This window comes from Oncorhynchus keta, chromosome 19, assembly GCF_023373465.1.
Source record: "Oncorhynchus keta strain PuntledgeMale-10-30-2019 chromosome 19, Oket_V2, whole genome shotgun sequence".
NCBI lineage: Eukaryota > Metazoa > Chordata > Actinopteri > Salmoniformes > Salmonidae > Oncorhynchus > Oncorhynchus keta.
This window is the reverse complement of record NC_068439.1, coordinates 81,081,036-81,098,865: the sequence shown is the minus strand read 5'-3', so window position 1 is coordinate 81,098,865 and position 17,830 is coordinate 81,081,036. Positions and strand designations below refer to the sequence as shown.

At 44.0% G+C, this 17,830-nt stretch overlaps 1 protein-coding gene across 1 annotated transcript in view; it reads left to right on the top strand.

Moving 5' to 3' along the window:
• The window catches only part of emilin1a (elastin microfibril interfacer 1a), a 72,541-nt gene that overhangs the window by 39,791 nt on the left and 14,920 nt on the right, over positions 1–17,830 (top strand). Inside the window, exons 7-11 of the mRNA XM_052471483.1 lie at positions 2,991–3,432; positions 4,572–5,062; positions 5,162–5,210; positions 5,323–5,486; positions 5,689–5,794. Coding sequence (XP_052327443.1) covers positions 2,991–3,432; positions 4,572–5,062; positions 5,162–5,210; positions 5,323–5,486; positions 5,689–5,794 — 1,252 coding nt within the window. The remainder of the gene's footprint in view (positions 1–2,990; positions 3,433–4,571; positions 5,063–5,161; positions 5,211–5,322; positions 5,487–5,688; positions 5,795–17,830) is intronic.

The following is a 17,830-nucleotide window of genomic DNA, read 5'->3' as shown; positions in this document are numbered from 1 at the left end:
GGTAGCAGGGTAGCCTAGTGGTTAGAGTGTAGAGGGGGCAGCGTAGCCTAGTGGTTAGAGTGTAGAGGCGGCAGGATAGCCTAGTGGTTAGAGTGTAGAGGTAGCAGGGTAGCCTAGTGGTTAGAGTGTAGAGGGGCAGCGTAGCCTAGTGGTTAGAGTGTAGAGGCGGCAGGTAGCCTAGTGGTTAGAGTGTAGAGGCGGCAGGGTAGCCTAGTGGTTAGAGTGTAGAGGTAGCAGGGTAGCCTAGTGGTTAGAGTGTAGAGGCGGCAGGTAGCCTAGTGGTTAGAGTGTAGAGGTAGCAGGGTAGCCTAGTGGTTAGAGTGTAGAGGTAGCAGGGTAGCCTAGTGGTTAGAGTGTAGAGGGGGCAGCGTAGCCTAGTGGTTAGAGTGTAGAGGCGGCAGGTAGCCTAGTGGTTAGAGTGTAGAGGTAGCAGGGTAGCCTAGTGGTTAGAGTGTAGAGGCGGCAGGGTGGCCTAGTGGTTAGAGTGTAGAGGTGGCAGGGTAGCCTAGTGGTTAGAGTGTAGAGGCGGCAGGTAGCCTAGTGGTTAGAGTGTAGAGGTGGCAGGTAGCCTAGTGGTTAGAGTGTAGAGGCAGCAGGGTAGCCTAGTGGTTAGAGTGTAGAGGTAGCAGGGTAGCCTAGTGGTTAGAGTGTAGAGGGGGCAGCGTAGCCTAGTGGTTAGAGTGTAGAGGCGGCAGGGTGGCCTAGTGGTTAGAGTGTAGAGGTGGCAGGGTAGCCTAGTGGTTAGAGTGTAGAGGCGGCAGGTAGCCTAGTGGTTAGAGTGTAGAGGTGGCAGGTAGCCTAGTGGTTAGAGTGTAGAGGTAGCAGGGTAGCCTAGTGGTTAGAGTGTAGAGGTGGCAGGTAGCCTAGTGGTTAGAGTGTAGAGGTAGCAGGGTAGCCTAGTGGTTAGAGTGTAGAGGGGGCAGCGTAGCCTAGTGGTTAGAGTGTAGAGGCGGCAGGATAGCCTTGTGGTTAGAGTGTAGAGGTAGCAGGGTAGCCTAGTGGTTAGAGTGTAGAGGGGGCAGCGTAGCCTAGTGGTTAGAGTGTAGAGGCGGCAGGTAGCCTAGTGGTTAGAGTGTAGAGGCGGCAGGGTAGCCTAGTGGTTAGAGTGTAGAGGTAGCAGGGTAGCCTAGTGGTTAGAGTGTAGAGGCGGCAGGTAGCCTAGTGGTTAGAGTGTAGAGGTAGCAGGGTAGCCTAGTGGTTAGAGTGTAGAGGTAGCAGGGTAGCCTAGTGGTTAGAGTGTAGAGGGGGCAGCGTAGCCTAGTGGTTAGAGTGTAGAGGCGGCAGGTAGCCTAGTGGTTAGAGTGTAGAGGGGCAGGTAGCCTAGTGGTTAGAGTGTAGAGGCGGCAGGTAGCCTAGTGGTTAGAGTGTAGAGGCAGCAGGGTAGCCTAGTGGTTAGAGTGTAGAGGCGGCAGGTAGCCTAGTGGTTAGAGTGTAGAGGCAGCAGGGTAGCCTAGTGGTTAGAGCGTTGGACTAGTAACCGGAAGGTTGCAAGTTCAAACCCCCGAGCTGACAAGGTACAAATCTGTCGTTCTGTCCCTGAACAGGCAGTTAACCCACTGTTCCCAGGCCGTCATTGAAAATAAGAATTTGTTCTTAACTGACATGCCTAGGTAAATAAAGGGAAAATTAAATATATCTTTATGTACATATTCTTTCATTCCTTTACACTTGTGTCTATAAGGTAGCTGTTGTGAAATAGTTAGGTTAGATTACTCGTTGCTTACTACTGCATTGTCGGAACTAGAAGCACAAGCATTTCGCTACACTCGCATTAACATCTGCTAACCATGTGTGTATGTGACCAATAACATCTGCTAACCATGTGTATGTGACCATTAACATCTACTAACCATGTGTATGTGACCAATAACATCTGCTAACCATGTGTATGTGACCATTAACATCTGCTAACCATGTGTATGTGACCATTAACATCTGCTAACCATGTGTATGTGACCATTAACATCTGCTAACCACGTGTGTATGTGACCAATAACATCTGCTAACCATGTGTATGTGACCATTAACATCTGCTAACCACGTGTGTATGTGACCATTAACATCTGCTAACCATGTGTATGTGACCATTAACATCTGCTAACCACGTGTGTATGTGACCATTAACATCTACTAACCATGTGACCATTAACATCTGCTAACCATGTGACCATTAACATCTACTAACCATGTGACCAATAACATCTGCTAACCATGTATATATGTGACCATTAACATCTACTAACCATGTGACCAATAACATCTACTAACCATGTGTGTATGTGACCATTGACATCTGCTAACCATGTGACCATTAACATCTACTAACCATGTGACCAATAACATCTGCTAACCATGTATATATGTGACCATTAACATCTACTAACCATGTGACCAATAACATCTACTAACCATGTGTGTATGTGACCATTGACATCTGCTAACCATGTGACCATTAACATCTGCTAACCATGTGTATGTGACCATTAACATCTGCTAACCACGTGTGTATGTGACCATTAACATCTACTAACCATGTGACCAATAACATCTGCTAACCATGTATATATGTGACCATTAACATCTACTAACCATGTGACCAATAACATCTACTAACCATGTGTGTATGTGACCATTAACATCTGCTAACCATGTGACCAATAACATCTGCTAACCATGTGACCAATAACATCTACTAACCATGTGTGTATGTGACCATTAACATCTGCTAACCATGTGTGTATGTGACCAATAACATCTACTAACCACGTGTGTATGTGACCATTAACATCTGCTAACCATGTGTGTATGTGACCAATAACATCTACTAACCACGTGTGTATGTGACCAATAACATCTGCTAACCACGTGTGTATGTGACCAATAACATCTGCTAACCATGTGACCAATAACATCTGCTAACCATGTGACCATTAACATCTGCTAACCACGTGTGTATGTGACCAAATAAAATTGGATTCGATTTGAATTAGTGCTCTGGAGAAGTTGCTGAGTTCCATGGAGCAACACTATCGCCACAACATGGAGGTCACCAGGAGGGAGATGGAACGTGTACAGGGCTGCTGCAACACCGTCACAGAGCTGGACAGGAGGCTGACCACCACGGAGGGCAAGTTTAACGCCACAGCACAGGGCTATGATGTCATCAAAGAGCGCCTGGACAAGGAGCTGGGTGGTGGGTCGGGTGAAGGCGGAGGAGGAGGTGAGAAAGGAGGGAGGACGAAGGTGACGGAGGAGAAGTTGAACAGTAGACTGAGGGAGGTGGAGAGGAGGCTGAACAACACGGTGAGGAAGACAGAGCAGAAGTTCACCAACACAGGAAACAACATGAAGGACAACCTGCAGAGAGAGGTCACCACCATCCGTAACATAGTCCTCAGCCACATGGATGACCACGGCTACAGGATAGGCAAGGTAATCATACTTTTCTCTGTTGCAGCGCAGTGTACAGGCCCTCATTAAAAACACATGTTGGATTGGGTTAAGGCCCTGCGACAGACTAGTGTCCTGTCCAGGGGGTGTACTGGTACATCAAGCTGTCTCTCTACAGAAACAGGAGATAGACTAGTGTCCTGTCCAGGGGTTGCATTGGTACATCAAGCTGTCTCTCTACAGAAACAGGAGATAGACTAGTGTCCTGTCCAGGTGGTGGCCTTGGTACATCAAGCTGTCTCTCTACAGAAACAGGAGATAGACTAGTGTCCTGTCCAGGGGTTGCATTGGTACATCAAGCTGTCTCACTACAGAAACAGGAGATAGACTAGTGTCCTGTCCAGGTGGTGTCCTGTACATCAAGCTGTCTCTCTACAGAAACAGGAGATAGACTAGTGTCCTGTCCAGGGGTTGCATTGGTACATCAAGCTGTCTCACTACAGAAACAGGAGATAGACTAGTGTCCTGTCCAGGTGGTGCCCTGGTACATCAAGCTGTCTCACTACAGAAACAGGAGATAGACTAGTGTCCTGTCCAGGGGTTGCACTGGTACATCAAGCTTCCTCTCACTACAGCAACAGGAGATAGACTAGTGTCCTGTCCAGGGGGTGTCCTGGTACATCAAGCTGTCTCACTACAGAAACAGGAGATAGACTAGTGTCCTGTCCAGGGGTGTACTGGTACATCAAGCTGACTCTCTACAGAAACAGGAGCCAGACTAGTGTCCTGTCCAGGGGGTGTCCTGGTACATCAAGCTGTCTCACTACAGAAACAGGAGATAGACTAGTGTCCTGTCCAGGGTGTACTGGTACATCAAGCTGACTCTCTACAGAAACAGGAGCCAGACTAGTGTCCTGTCCAGGGGTGTCCTGGTACATCAAGCTGTCTCACTACAGAAACAGGAGATAGACTAGTGTCCTGTCCAGGGGTTGCACTGGTACATCAAGCTTCCTCTCACTACAGCAACAGGAGATAGACTAGTGTCCTGTCCAGGGGGTGTCCTGGTACATCAAGCTGTCTCACTACAGAAACAGGAGATAGACTAGTGTCCTGTCCAGGGGGTGTCCTGTCCAGGGGGTGTCATGTAGACTACCTACCTACTATTCCTCTATATCTTCAAGGTGGAGCTGGACCTCACAGTCCTGACGGACACGGTTACTGACCACAGCCGACGACTGGGTCAACTAGAGAACACAACAAACTTTATCGACACCAAACTGTCGAGGACAGTGGACACGTGCTCCGAGACCTGCGGCCCCAACGGGAAGGGCGGTAAGACAGAAGACATGGTCAAGACCCTGGAGTGGACAGTAGTGGCCAACAAGGAGGACATCCAGAAGTTTGATACCAGACTCAAGGACCTATCGCTGACTGGCGACTCTATAATAGACAGAGTGGTGGAGCTCAGCAACGACGTTAAGAAGATCAAAGGATTGACGGGGGAGGACAGCGAACGCTTCAATCAGATAGTCACGGATGTGGAGACGCTGGGGCGGAGCGTGGACGACTGCTCCATCTGTAGCACAGTAGAACGAGACCTGCAGTCGTTCACCAACAGCACCAACAGCGCCATCGGGAGGTGCCAAGCGGAACTGACCAACCTGCGCAACAGGTTTGATTATTTGTTTTGTGTGTGTAGTTATTGAATAGCAAAGTAAAATGGGCATAGTGTCTTTCACCACAGTAACAGCCGCCATCTTGCTCTCAACAGGTTTGACTCTGAAGACTCTTCTTGTTCCCAGCTGTGCTCCAACCTGCAGGTAAATGACATGAATGAAAAGTCGTTTTGATGACTATATGTTAATGTTTACTCATCTGTAGTTGTATCTGTCATGTGTGAATATATAGCTGTGTATGTTTGTTATCTAAAAGGAGGAAGTGGGGAGGCTGAAGGAGGAAGTGGAGGAGTGTACAGGGAACTGTAAGACCGGCCTGACGGACCTAAAGAAAAACCTGGACGGACATACGACCCTCCACGGACGGTTGGGGGCGGACCTGAAATCCATCCAGGGGGAACTATCCAAGTTCACCATCAGGTAAAATCTTCCCTCTGCGTTCCAAATGGCACTATTATTCCCTATGTAGTGCACTACTTTTGGGCTCTCTGAGCTATAAAGTAGTGCACTATAAATTAACTAGGGTCCCATTTGGGACGAATCCCCTCGGATAAAACAGACAAGATGATCTAATTTGATATTAGATGTTATATCATCAGTATAACCCACCACTGTTGTACAGGTTTACTACCCTGAATGACTCTGTGAGGGGGCTCGGTCATACAGTCCAGAGGCATGGCAACACCATCACAGACCTGGACTCTACCAAGGATAACATCATGTCTGAGGTTAGATATACTTTTATTGTCTGTTTTTAACAGAAAGTGTACTGCGTTTTCATTGTTTGCAGACAGACAATTCCCACTGGGCAGAAACTGTTTGAATCAACGTTGTTTCAATACATTTTAACATTGTTTCAACATGTTTCAAAGTTGTTTCAAAGTTGTTTCAACGTAATATGTCAAAGTATTGTGATGTGGAATCTACGTAATCAACTGTTGTATAGAGGCTGAAATTTCAACCACAGGATTTAGGTCATCATGGTAACCAATTTTGAACTATATGCTGGGCAGCACCTCCTACTGGAGAGTTGATGTATCTACAGCACCTCCTACTGGAGAGTTGATCTATCTACATTACAGCACCTCCTACTGGAGAGTTGATCTGTCTACAGCACCTCCTACTGGAGAGTTGATCTGTCTACAGCACATCATTACTGGAGAGTTGATCTATCTACAGCACCTCCTACTAGAGAGTTGATCTGTCTACAGCACCTCCTACTGGAGAGTTGATCTGTCTACAGCACATCATTACTGGAGAGTTGATCTATCTACAGCACCTCCTACTAGAGAGTTGATCTGTCTACAGCACCTCCTACTGGAGAGTTGATCTATCTACAGCACCTCCTACTGGAGAGTTGATCTATCTACAGCACATCATTACTGGAGAGTTGATCTGTCTACAGCACCTCCTACTGGAGAGTTGATCTATCTACAGCACCTCATTCCTGGAGAGTTGATCTATCTACAGCACCTCATTACTGGAGAGTTGATCTATCTACAGCACCTCCTACTGGAGAGTTGATCTATCTACAGCACCTCATGCCTGGAGAGTTGATCTATCTACAGCACATCATTACTGGAGAGTTGATCTATCTACAGCTGGTCTTTGGTCTCCCTTCCAGGGTTTTAACCAAGCCCAGCCTTTAACCAAGCCCAGCCTTTAACCAAGCCCAGCCTTTAACCAAGCCCAGCCTTTAACCAAGCCCAGCCTTTAACCAAGCCCAGCCTTTAACCAAGCCCAGCCTTTAACCAAGCCCTGCCTTTAACCAAGCCCTGCCTTTAACCAAGCCCAGCCTTTAACCAAGCCCAGCCTTTAACCAAGCCCTGCCTTTAACCAAGCCCAGCCTTTAACCAAGCCCAGCCTTTAACCAAGCCCAGCCTTTAACCAAGCCCTGCCTTTAACCAAGCCCAGCCTTTAACCAAGCCCTGCCTTTAACCAAGCCCAGCCTTTAACCAAGCCCAGCCTTTAACCAAGCCCAGCCTTTAACCAAGCCCAGCCTTTAACCAAGCCCAGCCTTTAACCAAGCCCAGCCTTTAACCAAGCCCAGCCTCTAACCAAGCCCAGCCTTTAACCAAGCCCAGCCTTTAACCAAGCCCAGACTTTAACCAAGCCCAGCCTTTAACCAAGCCCAGCCTTTAACCAAGCCCAGCCTTTAACCAAGCCCAGCCTTTAACCAAGCCCAGCCTTTAACCAAGCCCAGCCTTTAACCAAGCCCAGCCTTTAACCAAGCCCAGCCTTTAACCAAGCCCTGCCTTTAACCAAGCCCAGCCTTTAACCAAGCCCAGCCTTTAACCAAGCCCTGCCTTTCTTAGGATTGATATTTGTCACTGACTGCTACCAATGTGCTATCGTGCGAATGATTATTGCGAGATCTCTTATTAGCTAAATAGTTTTACAGTTGCTATCAAAAGTCATTCCAAAGGGTAGGTTTAACAAAGCAAATGAAATGTACCATACTGTATAATATAAAAAAAAATAGCAAAGTCATCAACAGCAATTGTTCTAATTCAACCTAGGGTTCAACTACAAATAGACAATGCATATAGGCCACTGGGCAGTGGTAACCAACCAGTCGATCCCCCAAAATGTCTAAAAAAAAAACACACTCTTTTTTTTGTGTGCTGTTGGTGGTACTGTATTGTACTGCTATTGGCGTACCGCTGGCCAATCAGATGGATCTATATCACCGCGTCAAAAGAAGCCTTGAACTCACAGCAAAATCGATACTTTGATGTAAAAACGTTTTAAAGCCATGACTATAGAGAGACTCAATTAGAGAGAGACTCAACTAGAGAGAGAGACTCAACTAGAGAGAGAGAGACTCAACTAGAGAGAGAGACTCAACTAGAGAGAGACTCAACTAGAGAGACTCAATGAGAGAGAGAGACTCAACTAGAGAGAGACTCAATTAGAGAGAGACTCAACTAGAGAGAGAGACTCAACTAGAGAGAGACTCAACTAGAGAGAGACTCAACTAGAGAGAGAGACTCAATTAGAGAGAGACTCAACTAGAGAGAGACTCAACTAGAGAGAGAGACTCAACTAGAGAGAGACTCAATTAGAGAGAGACTCAACTAGAGAGAGACTCAACTAGAGAGAGAGACTCAACTATAGAGAGACTCAATTAGAGAGAGACTCAACTAGAGAGAGAGACTCAACTAGAGAGACACTCAATTAGAGAGAGACTCAACTAGAGAGAGAGACTCAATTAGAGAGAGACTCAACTAGAGAGAGAGACTCAACTAGAGAGAGACTCAACTAGAGAGAGACTCAATTAGAGAGAGACTCAATTAGAGAGAGACTCAACTAGAGAGAGACTCAACTAGAGATAGACTCAACTAGAGAGAGACTCAACTATAGAGAGACTCAATTAGAGAGAGAGACTCAACTAGAGAGAGAGACTCAACTAGAGAGAGACTCAACTATAGAGAGACTCAATTAGAGAGAGACTCAACTAGAGAGAGAGACTCAACTAGAGAGAGACTCAACTAGAGAGAGACTCAACTATAGAGAGACTCAATTAGAGAGAGATTCAACTAGAGAGAGACTCAACTAGAGAGAGACTCAACTAGAGAGAGACTCAACTATAGAGATACTCAATTAGAGAGAGACTCAACTAGAGAGAGAGACTCAACTAGAGAGAGACTCAACTATAGAGAGACTCAATTAGAGAGAGACTCAATTAGAGAGAGACTCAACTAGAGAGAGAGACTCAACTAGAGAGAGACTCAACTAGGGAGAGACTCAATTAGAGAGAGACTCAACTAGAGAGAGACTCAACTAGAGAGAGAGACTCAACTAGAGAGAGACTCAACTAGAGAGAGACTCAACTAGAGAGAGACTCAACTAGAGAGAGAGACTCAACTAGAGAGAGACTCAATTAGAGAGAGACTCAACTAGAGAGAGACTCAACTAGAGAGAGACTCAACTATAGAGAGACTCAATTAGAGAGAGACTCAACTAGAGAGAGAGAGACTCAACTAGAGAGAGACTCAATTAGAGAGAGACTCAACTAGAGAGAGACTCAATTAGAGAGAGACTCAACTAGAGAGAGAGACTCAACTAGAGAGAGACTCAACTAGAGAGAGACTCAATTAGAGAGAGACTCAACTAGAGAGAGACTCAACTAGAGATAGACTCAACTAGAGAGAGACTCAACTATAGAGAGACTCAATTAGAGAGAGAGACTCAACTAGAGAGAGACTCAACTAGAGAGAGACTCAACTATAGAGAGACTCAATTAGAGAGAGACTCAACTAGAGAGAGAGACTCAACTAGAGAGAGAGACTCAACTAGAGAGAGACTCAACTATAGAGAGACTCAATTAGAGAGAGACTCAACTAGAGAGAGACTCAACTAGAGAGAGAGACTCAACTAGAGAGAGACTCAACTATAGAGAGACTCAATTAGAGAGAGACTCAACTAGAGAGAGACTCAACTAGAGAGAGACTCAACTAGAGAGAGACTCAACTATAGAGATACTCAATTAGAGAGAGACTCAACTAGAGAGAGAGACTCAACTAGAGAGAGACTCAACTATAGAGAGACTCAATTAGAGAGAGACTCAATTAGAGAGAGACTCAATTAGAGAGAGACTCAACTAGAGAGAGACTCAACTAGAGAGAGACTCAACTAGAGAGAGACTCAACTAGAGAGAGACTCAATTAGAGAGAGACTCAACTAGAGAGAGACTCAACTAGAGAGAGACTCAACTAGAGAGAGACTCAATTAGAGAGAGACTCAACTAGAGAGAGAGACTCAACTAGAGAGAGACTCAACTATAGAGAGACTCAATTAGAGAGAGACTCAACTAGAGAGAGAGACTCAACTAGAGAGAGACTCAATTAGAGAGAGACTCAACTAGAGAGAGAGACTCAATTAGAGAGAGACTCAACTAGAGAGAGAGACTCAACTAGAGAGAGACTCAACTAGAGAGAGACTCAATTAGAGAGAGACTCAACTAGAGAGAGACTCAACTAGAGATAGACTCAACTAGAGAGAGACTCAACTATAGAGAGACTCAATTAGAGAGAGAGACTCAACTAGAGAGAGAGACTCAACTAGAGAGAGACTCAACTATAGAGAGACTCAATTAGAGAGAGACTCAACTAGAGAGAGACTCAACTAGAGAGAGACTCAACTAGAGAGAGACTCAACTATAGAGAGACTCAATTAGAGAGAGACTCAACTAGAGAGAGACTCAACTAGAGAGAGACTCAACTAGAGAGAGACTCAACTATAGAGATACTCAATTAGAGAGAGAGACTCAACTAGAGAGAGACTCAACTAGAGAGAGACTCAACTATAGAGAGACTCAATTAGAGAGAGACTCAATTAGAGAGAGACTCAATTAGAGAGAGACTCAACTAGAGAGAGACTCAACTAGAGAGAGACTCAACTAGGGAGAGACTCAATTAGAGAGAGACTCAACTAGAGAGAGACTCAACTAGAGAGAGACTCAACTATAGAGAGACTCAATTAGAGAGAGACTCAATTAGAGAGAGACTCAACTATAGAGAGACTCAACTAGAGAGAGAGACTCAACTATAGAGAGACTCAACTAGAGAGAGACTCAACTATAGAGAGACTCAATTAGAGAGAGACTCAACTGGAGAGAGACTCAACTATAGAGAGACTCAATTAGAGAGAGACTCAACTAGAGAGAGAGACTCAACTAGAGAGAGACTCAACTAGAGAGAGACTCAACTATAGAGAGACTCAATTAGAGAGTGAGACTCAACTAGAGAGAGACTCAACTATAGAGAGACTCAATTAGAGAGAGACTCAATTAGAGAGAGACTCAACTATAGAGAGACTCAACTAGAGAGAGAGACTCAACTATAGAGAGACTCAACTAGAGAGAGACTCAACTATAGAGACTCAATTAGAGAGAGACTCAACTGGAGAGAGACTCAACTATAGAGAGACTCAATTAGAGAGAGACTCAACTAGAGAGACTCAACTAGAGAGAGACTCAACTGTAGAGAGACTCAATTAGAGAGAGACTCAACTAGAGAGAGACTCAATTAGAGAGAGACTCAATTAGAGAGAGACTCAATTAGAGAGAGACTCAACTAGAGAGACTCAACTAGAGAGAGACTCAACTAGAGAGAGACTCAACTAGAGAGAGACTCAACTAGAGAGACTCAACTAGAGAGAGACTCAACTATAGAGAGACTCAATTAGAGAGAGACTCAACTAGAGAGAGACTCAATTAGAGAGAGACTCAACTGGAGAGAGAGACTCAACTAAAGAGAGACTCAATTAGAGAGAGACTCAATTAGAGAGAGAGACTCAACTAGAGAGAGACAACTAGAGAGAGAGACTCAACTAGAGAGACTCAACTAGAGAGAGAGACTCAACTATAGAGAGACTCAACTAGAGAGACTCAACTATAGAGAGACTCAATTAGAGAGAGACTCAATTAGAGAGAGACTCAACTAGAGAGAGACTCAACTAGAGAGACTCAACTATAGAGAGACTCAATTAGAGAGAGACTCAACTAGAGAGAGACTCAACTAGAGAGAGACTCAACTAGAGAGAAACTCAACTAGAGAGAGACTCAACTATAGAGAGACTCAATTAGAGAGAGACTCAACTAGAGAGAGACTCAACTAGAGAGAGACTCAACTAGAGATAGACTCAATTAGAGAGAGACTCAACTAGAGAGAGACTCAACTAGAGAGAGACTCAACTAGAGAGAGACTCAACTAGAGAGAGACTCAATTAGAGAGAGACTCAACTAGAGAGAGACTCAACTATAGAGAGACTCAATTAGAGAGAGACTCAACTAGAGAGACTCAATGAGAGAGAGAGACTCAACTAGAGAGAGACTCAATTAGAGAGAGACTCAACTAGAGAGAGAGACTCAACTAGAGAGAGACTCAACTAGAGAGAGACTCAACTAGAGAGAGACTCAACGAGAGAGACTCAATTAGAGAGAGAGACTCAACAAGAGAGAGAGACTCAATTAGCGAGAGACTCAACTAGAGAGAGACTCAACTAGAGAGAGACTCAACTAGAGAGAGACTCAACTAGAGAGAGAGACTCAACTAGAGAGAGACTCAACTATAGAGAGACTCAATTAGAGAGAGACTCAACTAGAGAGAGACTCAACTAGAGAGAGACTCAACTAGAGAGAGACTCAACTATAGAGATACTCAATTAGAGAGAGAGAGACTCAACTAGAGAGAGAGACTCAACTAGAGAGAGACTCAACTATAGAGAGACTCAATTAGAGAGAGACTCAATTAGAGAGAGACTCAATTAGAGAGAGACTCAACTAGAGAGAGAGACTCAACTAGAGAGAGACTCAACTAGGGAGAGACTCAATTAGAGAGAGACTCAACTAGAGAGAGACTCAACTAGAGAGAGACTCAACTAGAGAGAGACTCAATTAGAGAGAGACTCAACTAGAGAGAGACTCAACTAGAGAGAGACTCAACTAGAGAGAGACTCAACTAGAGAGAGACTCAACTAGAGAGAGACTCAACTAGAGAGAGACTCAACTAGAGAGAGAGACTCAACTAGAGAGAGACTCAACTAGAGAGAGACTCAACTAGAGAGAGACTCAACTAGAGAGAGAGACTCAACTAGAGAGAGACTCAATTAGAGAGAGACTCAACTAGAGAGAGAGACTCAACTAGAGAGAGACAACTAGAGAGAGAGACTCAACTAGAGAGAGACTCAACTAGAGAGAGACTCAACTAGAGAGAGACTCAACTAGAGAGAGACTCAACTAGAGATAGACTCAACTAGAGAGAGACTCAACTATAGAGAGACTCAATTAGAGAGAGAGACTCAACTAGAGAGAGACTCAACTAGAGAGAGACTCAACTATAGAGAGACTCAATTAGAGAGAGACTCAACTAGAGAGAGAGACTCAACTAGAGAGAGACTCAACTAGAGAGAGACTCAACTATAGAGAGACTCAATTAGAGAGAGACTCAACTAGAGAGAGACTCAACTAGAGAGAGACTCAACTAGAGAGAGACTCAACTATAGAGATACTCAATTAGAGAGAGAGACTCAACTAGAGAGAGACTCAACTAGAGAGAGACTCAACTATAGAGAGACTCAATTAGAGAGAGACTCAATTAGAGAGAGACTCAATTAGAGAGAGACTCAACTAGAGAGAGAGACTCAACTAGAGAGAGACTCAACTAGGGAGAGACTCAATTAGAGAGAGACTCAACTAGAGAGAGACTCAACTAGAGAGAGAGACTCAACTATAGAGAGACTCAATTAGAGAGAGACTCAATTAGAGAGAGACTCAACTATAGAGAGACTCAACTAGAGAGAGAGACTCAACTATAGAGAGACTCAACTAGAGAGAGACTCAACTATAGAGAGACTCAATTAGAGAGAGACTCAACTGGAGAGAGACTCAACTATAGAGAGACTCAATTAGAGAGAGAGACTCAACTAGAGAGAGAGACTCAACTAGAGAGAGACTCAACTAGAGAGAGACTCAACTATAGAGAGACTCAATTAGAGAGAGAGACTCAACTAGAGAGAGACTCAACTATAGAGAGACTCAATTAGAGAGAGACTCAATTAGAGAGAGACTCAACTATAGAGAGACTCAACTAGAGAGAGAGACTCAACTATAGAGAGACTCAACTAGAGAGAGACTCAACTATAGAGAGACTCAATTAGAGAGAGACTCAACTGGAGAGAGACTCAACTATAGAGAGACTCAATTAGAGAGAGAGACTCAACTAGAGAGAGAGACTCAACTAGAGAGAGACTCAACTGTAGAGAGACTCAATTAGAGAGAGACTCAACTAGAGAGAGACTCAATTAGAGAGAGAGACTCAATTAGAGAGAGACTCAATTAGAGAGAGAGACTCAACTAGAGAGAGACTCAACTAGAGAGAGAGACTCAACTAGAGAGAGAGACTCAACTAGAGAGAGACTCAACTAGAGAGAGACTCAACTAGAGAGAGACTCAACTATAGAGAGACTCAATTAGAGACTCAACTAGAGAGAGACTCAATTAGAGAGAGACTCAACTGGAGAGAGAGACTCAACTAAAGAGAGACTCAATTAGAGAGAGACTCAATTAGAGAGAGAGACTCAACTAGAGAGAGAGACTCAACTAGAGAGAGACAACTAGAGAGAGAGACTCAACTAGAGAGAGACTCAACTAGAGAGAGAGACTCAACTATAGAGAGACTCAACTAGAGAGAGACTCAACTATAGAGAGACTCAATTAGAGAGAGACTCAACTAGAGAGAGACTCAACTAGAGAGAGACTCAACTATAGAGAGACTCAATTAGAGAGAGACTCAACTAGAGAGAGACTCAACTAGAGAGAGACTCAACTAGAGAGAGAGACTCAACTAGAGAGAGACTCAACTATAGAGAGACTCAATTAGAGAGAGACTCAACTAGAGAGAGACTCAACTAGAGAGACTCAACTAGAGAGAGACTCAATTAGAGAGAGACTCAACTAGAGAGAGACTCAACTAGAGAGAGACTCAACTAGAGAGAGACTCAACTAGAGAGAGACTCAACTATAGAGAGACTCAATTAGAGAGAGACTCAACTAGAGAGAGACTCAACTATAGAGAGACTCAATTAGAGAGAGACTCAACTAGAGAGAGACTCAACTAGAGAGAGAGACTCAACTAGAGAGAGAGACTCAACTAGAGAGAGACTCAACTAGAGAGAGACTCAACTAGAGAGAGAGACTCAACTAGAGAGAGAGACTCAACTAGAGAAAGACTCAATTAGAGAGACTCAACTAGAGAGAGAGACTCAATTAGAGAGAGACTCAATTAGAGAGAGACTCAACTGGAGAGAGACTCAACTCCAGAGAGAGACTCAACTAGAGAGAGAGACTCAACTAGAGAGAGACTCAATTAGAGAGAGACTCAACTAGAGAGAGAGACTCAATTAGAGAGAGACTCAATTAGAGAGAGACTCAACTGGAGAGAGACTCAACTAGAGAGAGAGACTCAACTAGAGAGAGAGACTCAACTAGAGAGAGAGACTCAATTAGCGAGAGAGTCAACTAGAGAGAGAGACTCAATTAGAGAGAGAGACTCAACTAGAGAGAGACTCAATTAGAGAGAGACTCAACTAGAGAGAGACTCAATTAGAGAGAGACTCAACTAGAGAGAGAGACTCAACTAGAGAGAGAGACTCAACTAGAGAGAGAGACTCAACTAGAGAGAGACTCAACTAGAGAGAGACTCAATTAGAGAGAGACTCAACTAGAGAGAGAGACTCACCTAGAGAGAGAGACTCAATTAGAGAGAGAGAGACTCAACTAGAGAGAGAGACTCAACTAGAGAGAGAGACTCAACTATAGAGAGACTCAATTAGAGAGAGACTCAACTGGAGAGAGAGACTCAACTAGAGAGAGAGACTCAACTAGAGAGAGACTCAATTAGAGAGAGACTCAACTAGAGAGAGACTCAATTAGAGAGAGACTCAACTGGAGAAAGAGACTCAACTAGAGAGAGAGACTCAACTAGAGAGAGAGACTCAACTAGAGAGAGACTCAATTAGAGAGAGACTCAATTAGAGAGAGACTCAACTAGAGAGAGAGACTCAACTAGAGAGAGACTCAATTAGAGAGAGACTCAACTAGAGAGAGAGACTCAACTAGAGAGAGACAACTAGAGAGAGACTCAACTAGAGAGAGACTCAACTAGAGAGAGACTCAACTAGAGAGAGACTCAACGAGAGAGACTCAATTAGAGAGAGACTCAACTAGAGAGAGAGACTCAACTAGAGAGAGAGACTCAATTAGCGAGAGACTCAACTAGAGAGAGACTCAACTAGAGAGAGACTCGGGGTAAAATATAGCTGGTTGTAGCTTGCATGTTGAAGAAAGCGTGCAAAGGGTCGCAGGTCTGTGGAGATTTTCACAATTGCTGTTATAATCTGAGTAGAATCTCAAACAGCATTGATCACTTGCGCCATGGACTTTTAATGTAATCTCAACCAGGGGTGTCATTTACCCCAAAACATCTGAGGGTGCACAAAGTAGGTGAGAATGGCTGGGGGGTGGTCTGGGAGGGGTGCTTGGCCCCCTGTCCGGAAGTTGAATAAAAATAATAATAATAATTCAAACACCTGAAAATAGCGGTTTCCTGCAGTCTAGAGCCATAATCATTATGCTTATTTCTAGGTAAAATATATGTCTATTTTTCTGCGTAGCTCAGCATACCTCTTGGGCTGTCTGGATCCTCCTGACTGGTGTTTATTTTGTATTGGAGTAGGAGTCTATTGCATTGACATGCACGACTCAGGCCAGTAGGTGTGCCATAACCAATCAGAGCTGCTGTAGGCCTATATGCAAATAGCCATGGCCATATATGGATCTGTGCCGTTCACTTTGAACTGGACTGTGTTTACAGCATGAGCGGTGGTGAGTAAATGCGCTTGTTTTGTCATCAAAGCGAGAGCTGCATGTAGCCACCTGTGCACATTTTGTTTATAGGTAATTTCTAGTTAATAATGTGGGATTGGTTGCTTCCAACAAGCGCACAAAACGTGTACATTTCTAGCCATCTTTGAAAAGCAAGTCAGGTAAAGAGCATTTTAATGTCCTAATGTCCACAGCACAAGGTGCACGTGTGTAATGATCATGCAGTTTAATCCGTTTCTTGATGTCCCACACCTGCCAGGTGGAATGGATTATCTTGGCAAAGGAGAAATGATCACTAACAGGGATGTAAACTACATTTGTGCACAAAATTGGAGAGAAAAAAGCTTTTTGTGGGTTTGGAACATTTCTGGGATCTTTTATTCCAACTCATAAAACACGGGACAAAATATTTACATGATTATTATCTCTGCCCATGTGGACTACCACCAGCTATTGCACTCATACAGCTGTGAATATAGCAGAAATATTTCTGACACAAACAGGGGCCTACAGTGCTACTGCCAGCGCTTAGATTTCCCACTGTGTTAGGTTTGTTAAATTATTAGATCCCTTAGACTGACCACTACGTTAGGTTTGTTAAAATAGAGCCCTTAGACTGACCACTACGTTAGGTTTGTTAAAATAGAGCCCTTAGACTGACCACTACGTTAGGTTTGTTAAAATAGAGCCCTTAGACTGACCACTACGTTAGGTTTGTTAAAATAGAGCCCTTAGACTGACCACTACGTTAGGTTTGTTAAAATAGAGCCCTTAGATTGACCACTACATTAGGTTTGTTACATAGAGCCCTTAGACTGACCACTACGTTAGGTTTGTTAAAATAGAGCCCTTAGACTGACCACTACGTTAGGTTTGTTAAAATAGAGCCCTTAGACTGACCACTACGTTAGGTTTTTAAATTATTAGATCCCTTAGACTGACCACTACGTTAGGTTTGTTAAAATAGAGCCCTTAGACTGACCACTACGTTAGGTTTGTTAAAATAGAGCCCTTAGACTGACCACTACGTTAGGTTTGTTAAAATAGAACCCTTAGATTGACCACTACATTAGGTTTGTTAAAATAGAGCCCTTAGACTGACCACTATGTTAGGTTTGTTAAAATAGAGCCCTTAGATTGACCACTACATTAGGTTTGTTAAAATAGAGCCCTTATATGACAACCTAAACCATTGGAATTTGGTCGTGCTTCTAGATGGTTGAAAGCACAGTGATAACACGTCCGGAATTCAACAATCTTCTGGCTGTCTTTTTGAGTGGACGAATAAAAAGTTGATTCATCAACGTCTCTACCAAATATTACCCAAATGTCCATGTTGAAATGAGGTGGTGTGGCCAGTGTGTTGCATCAGATATAC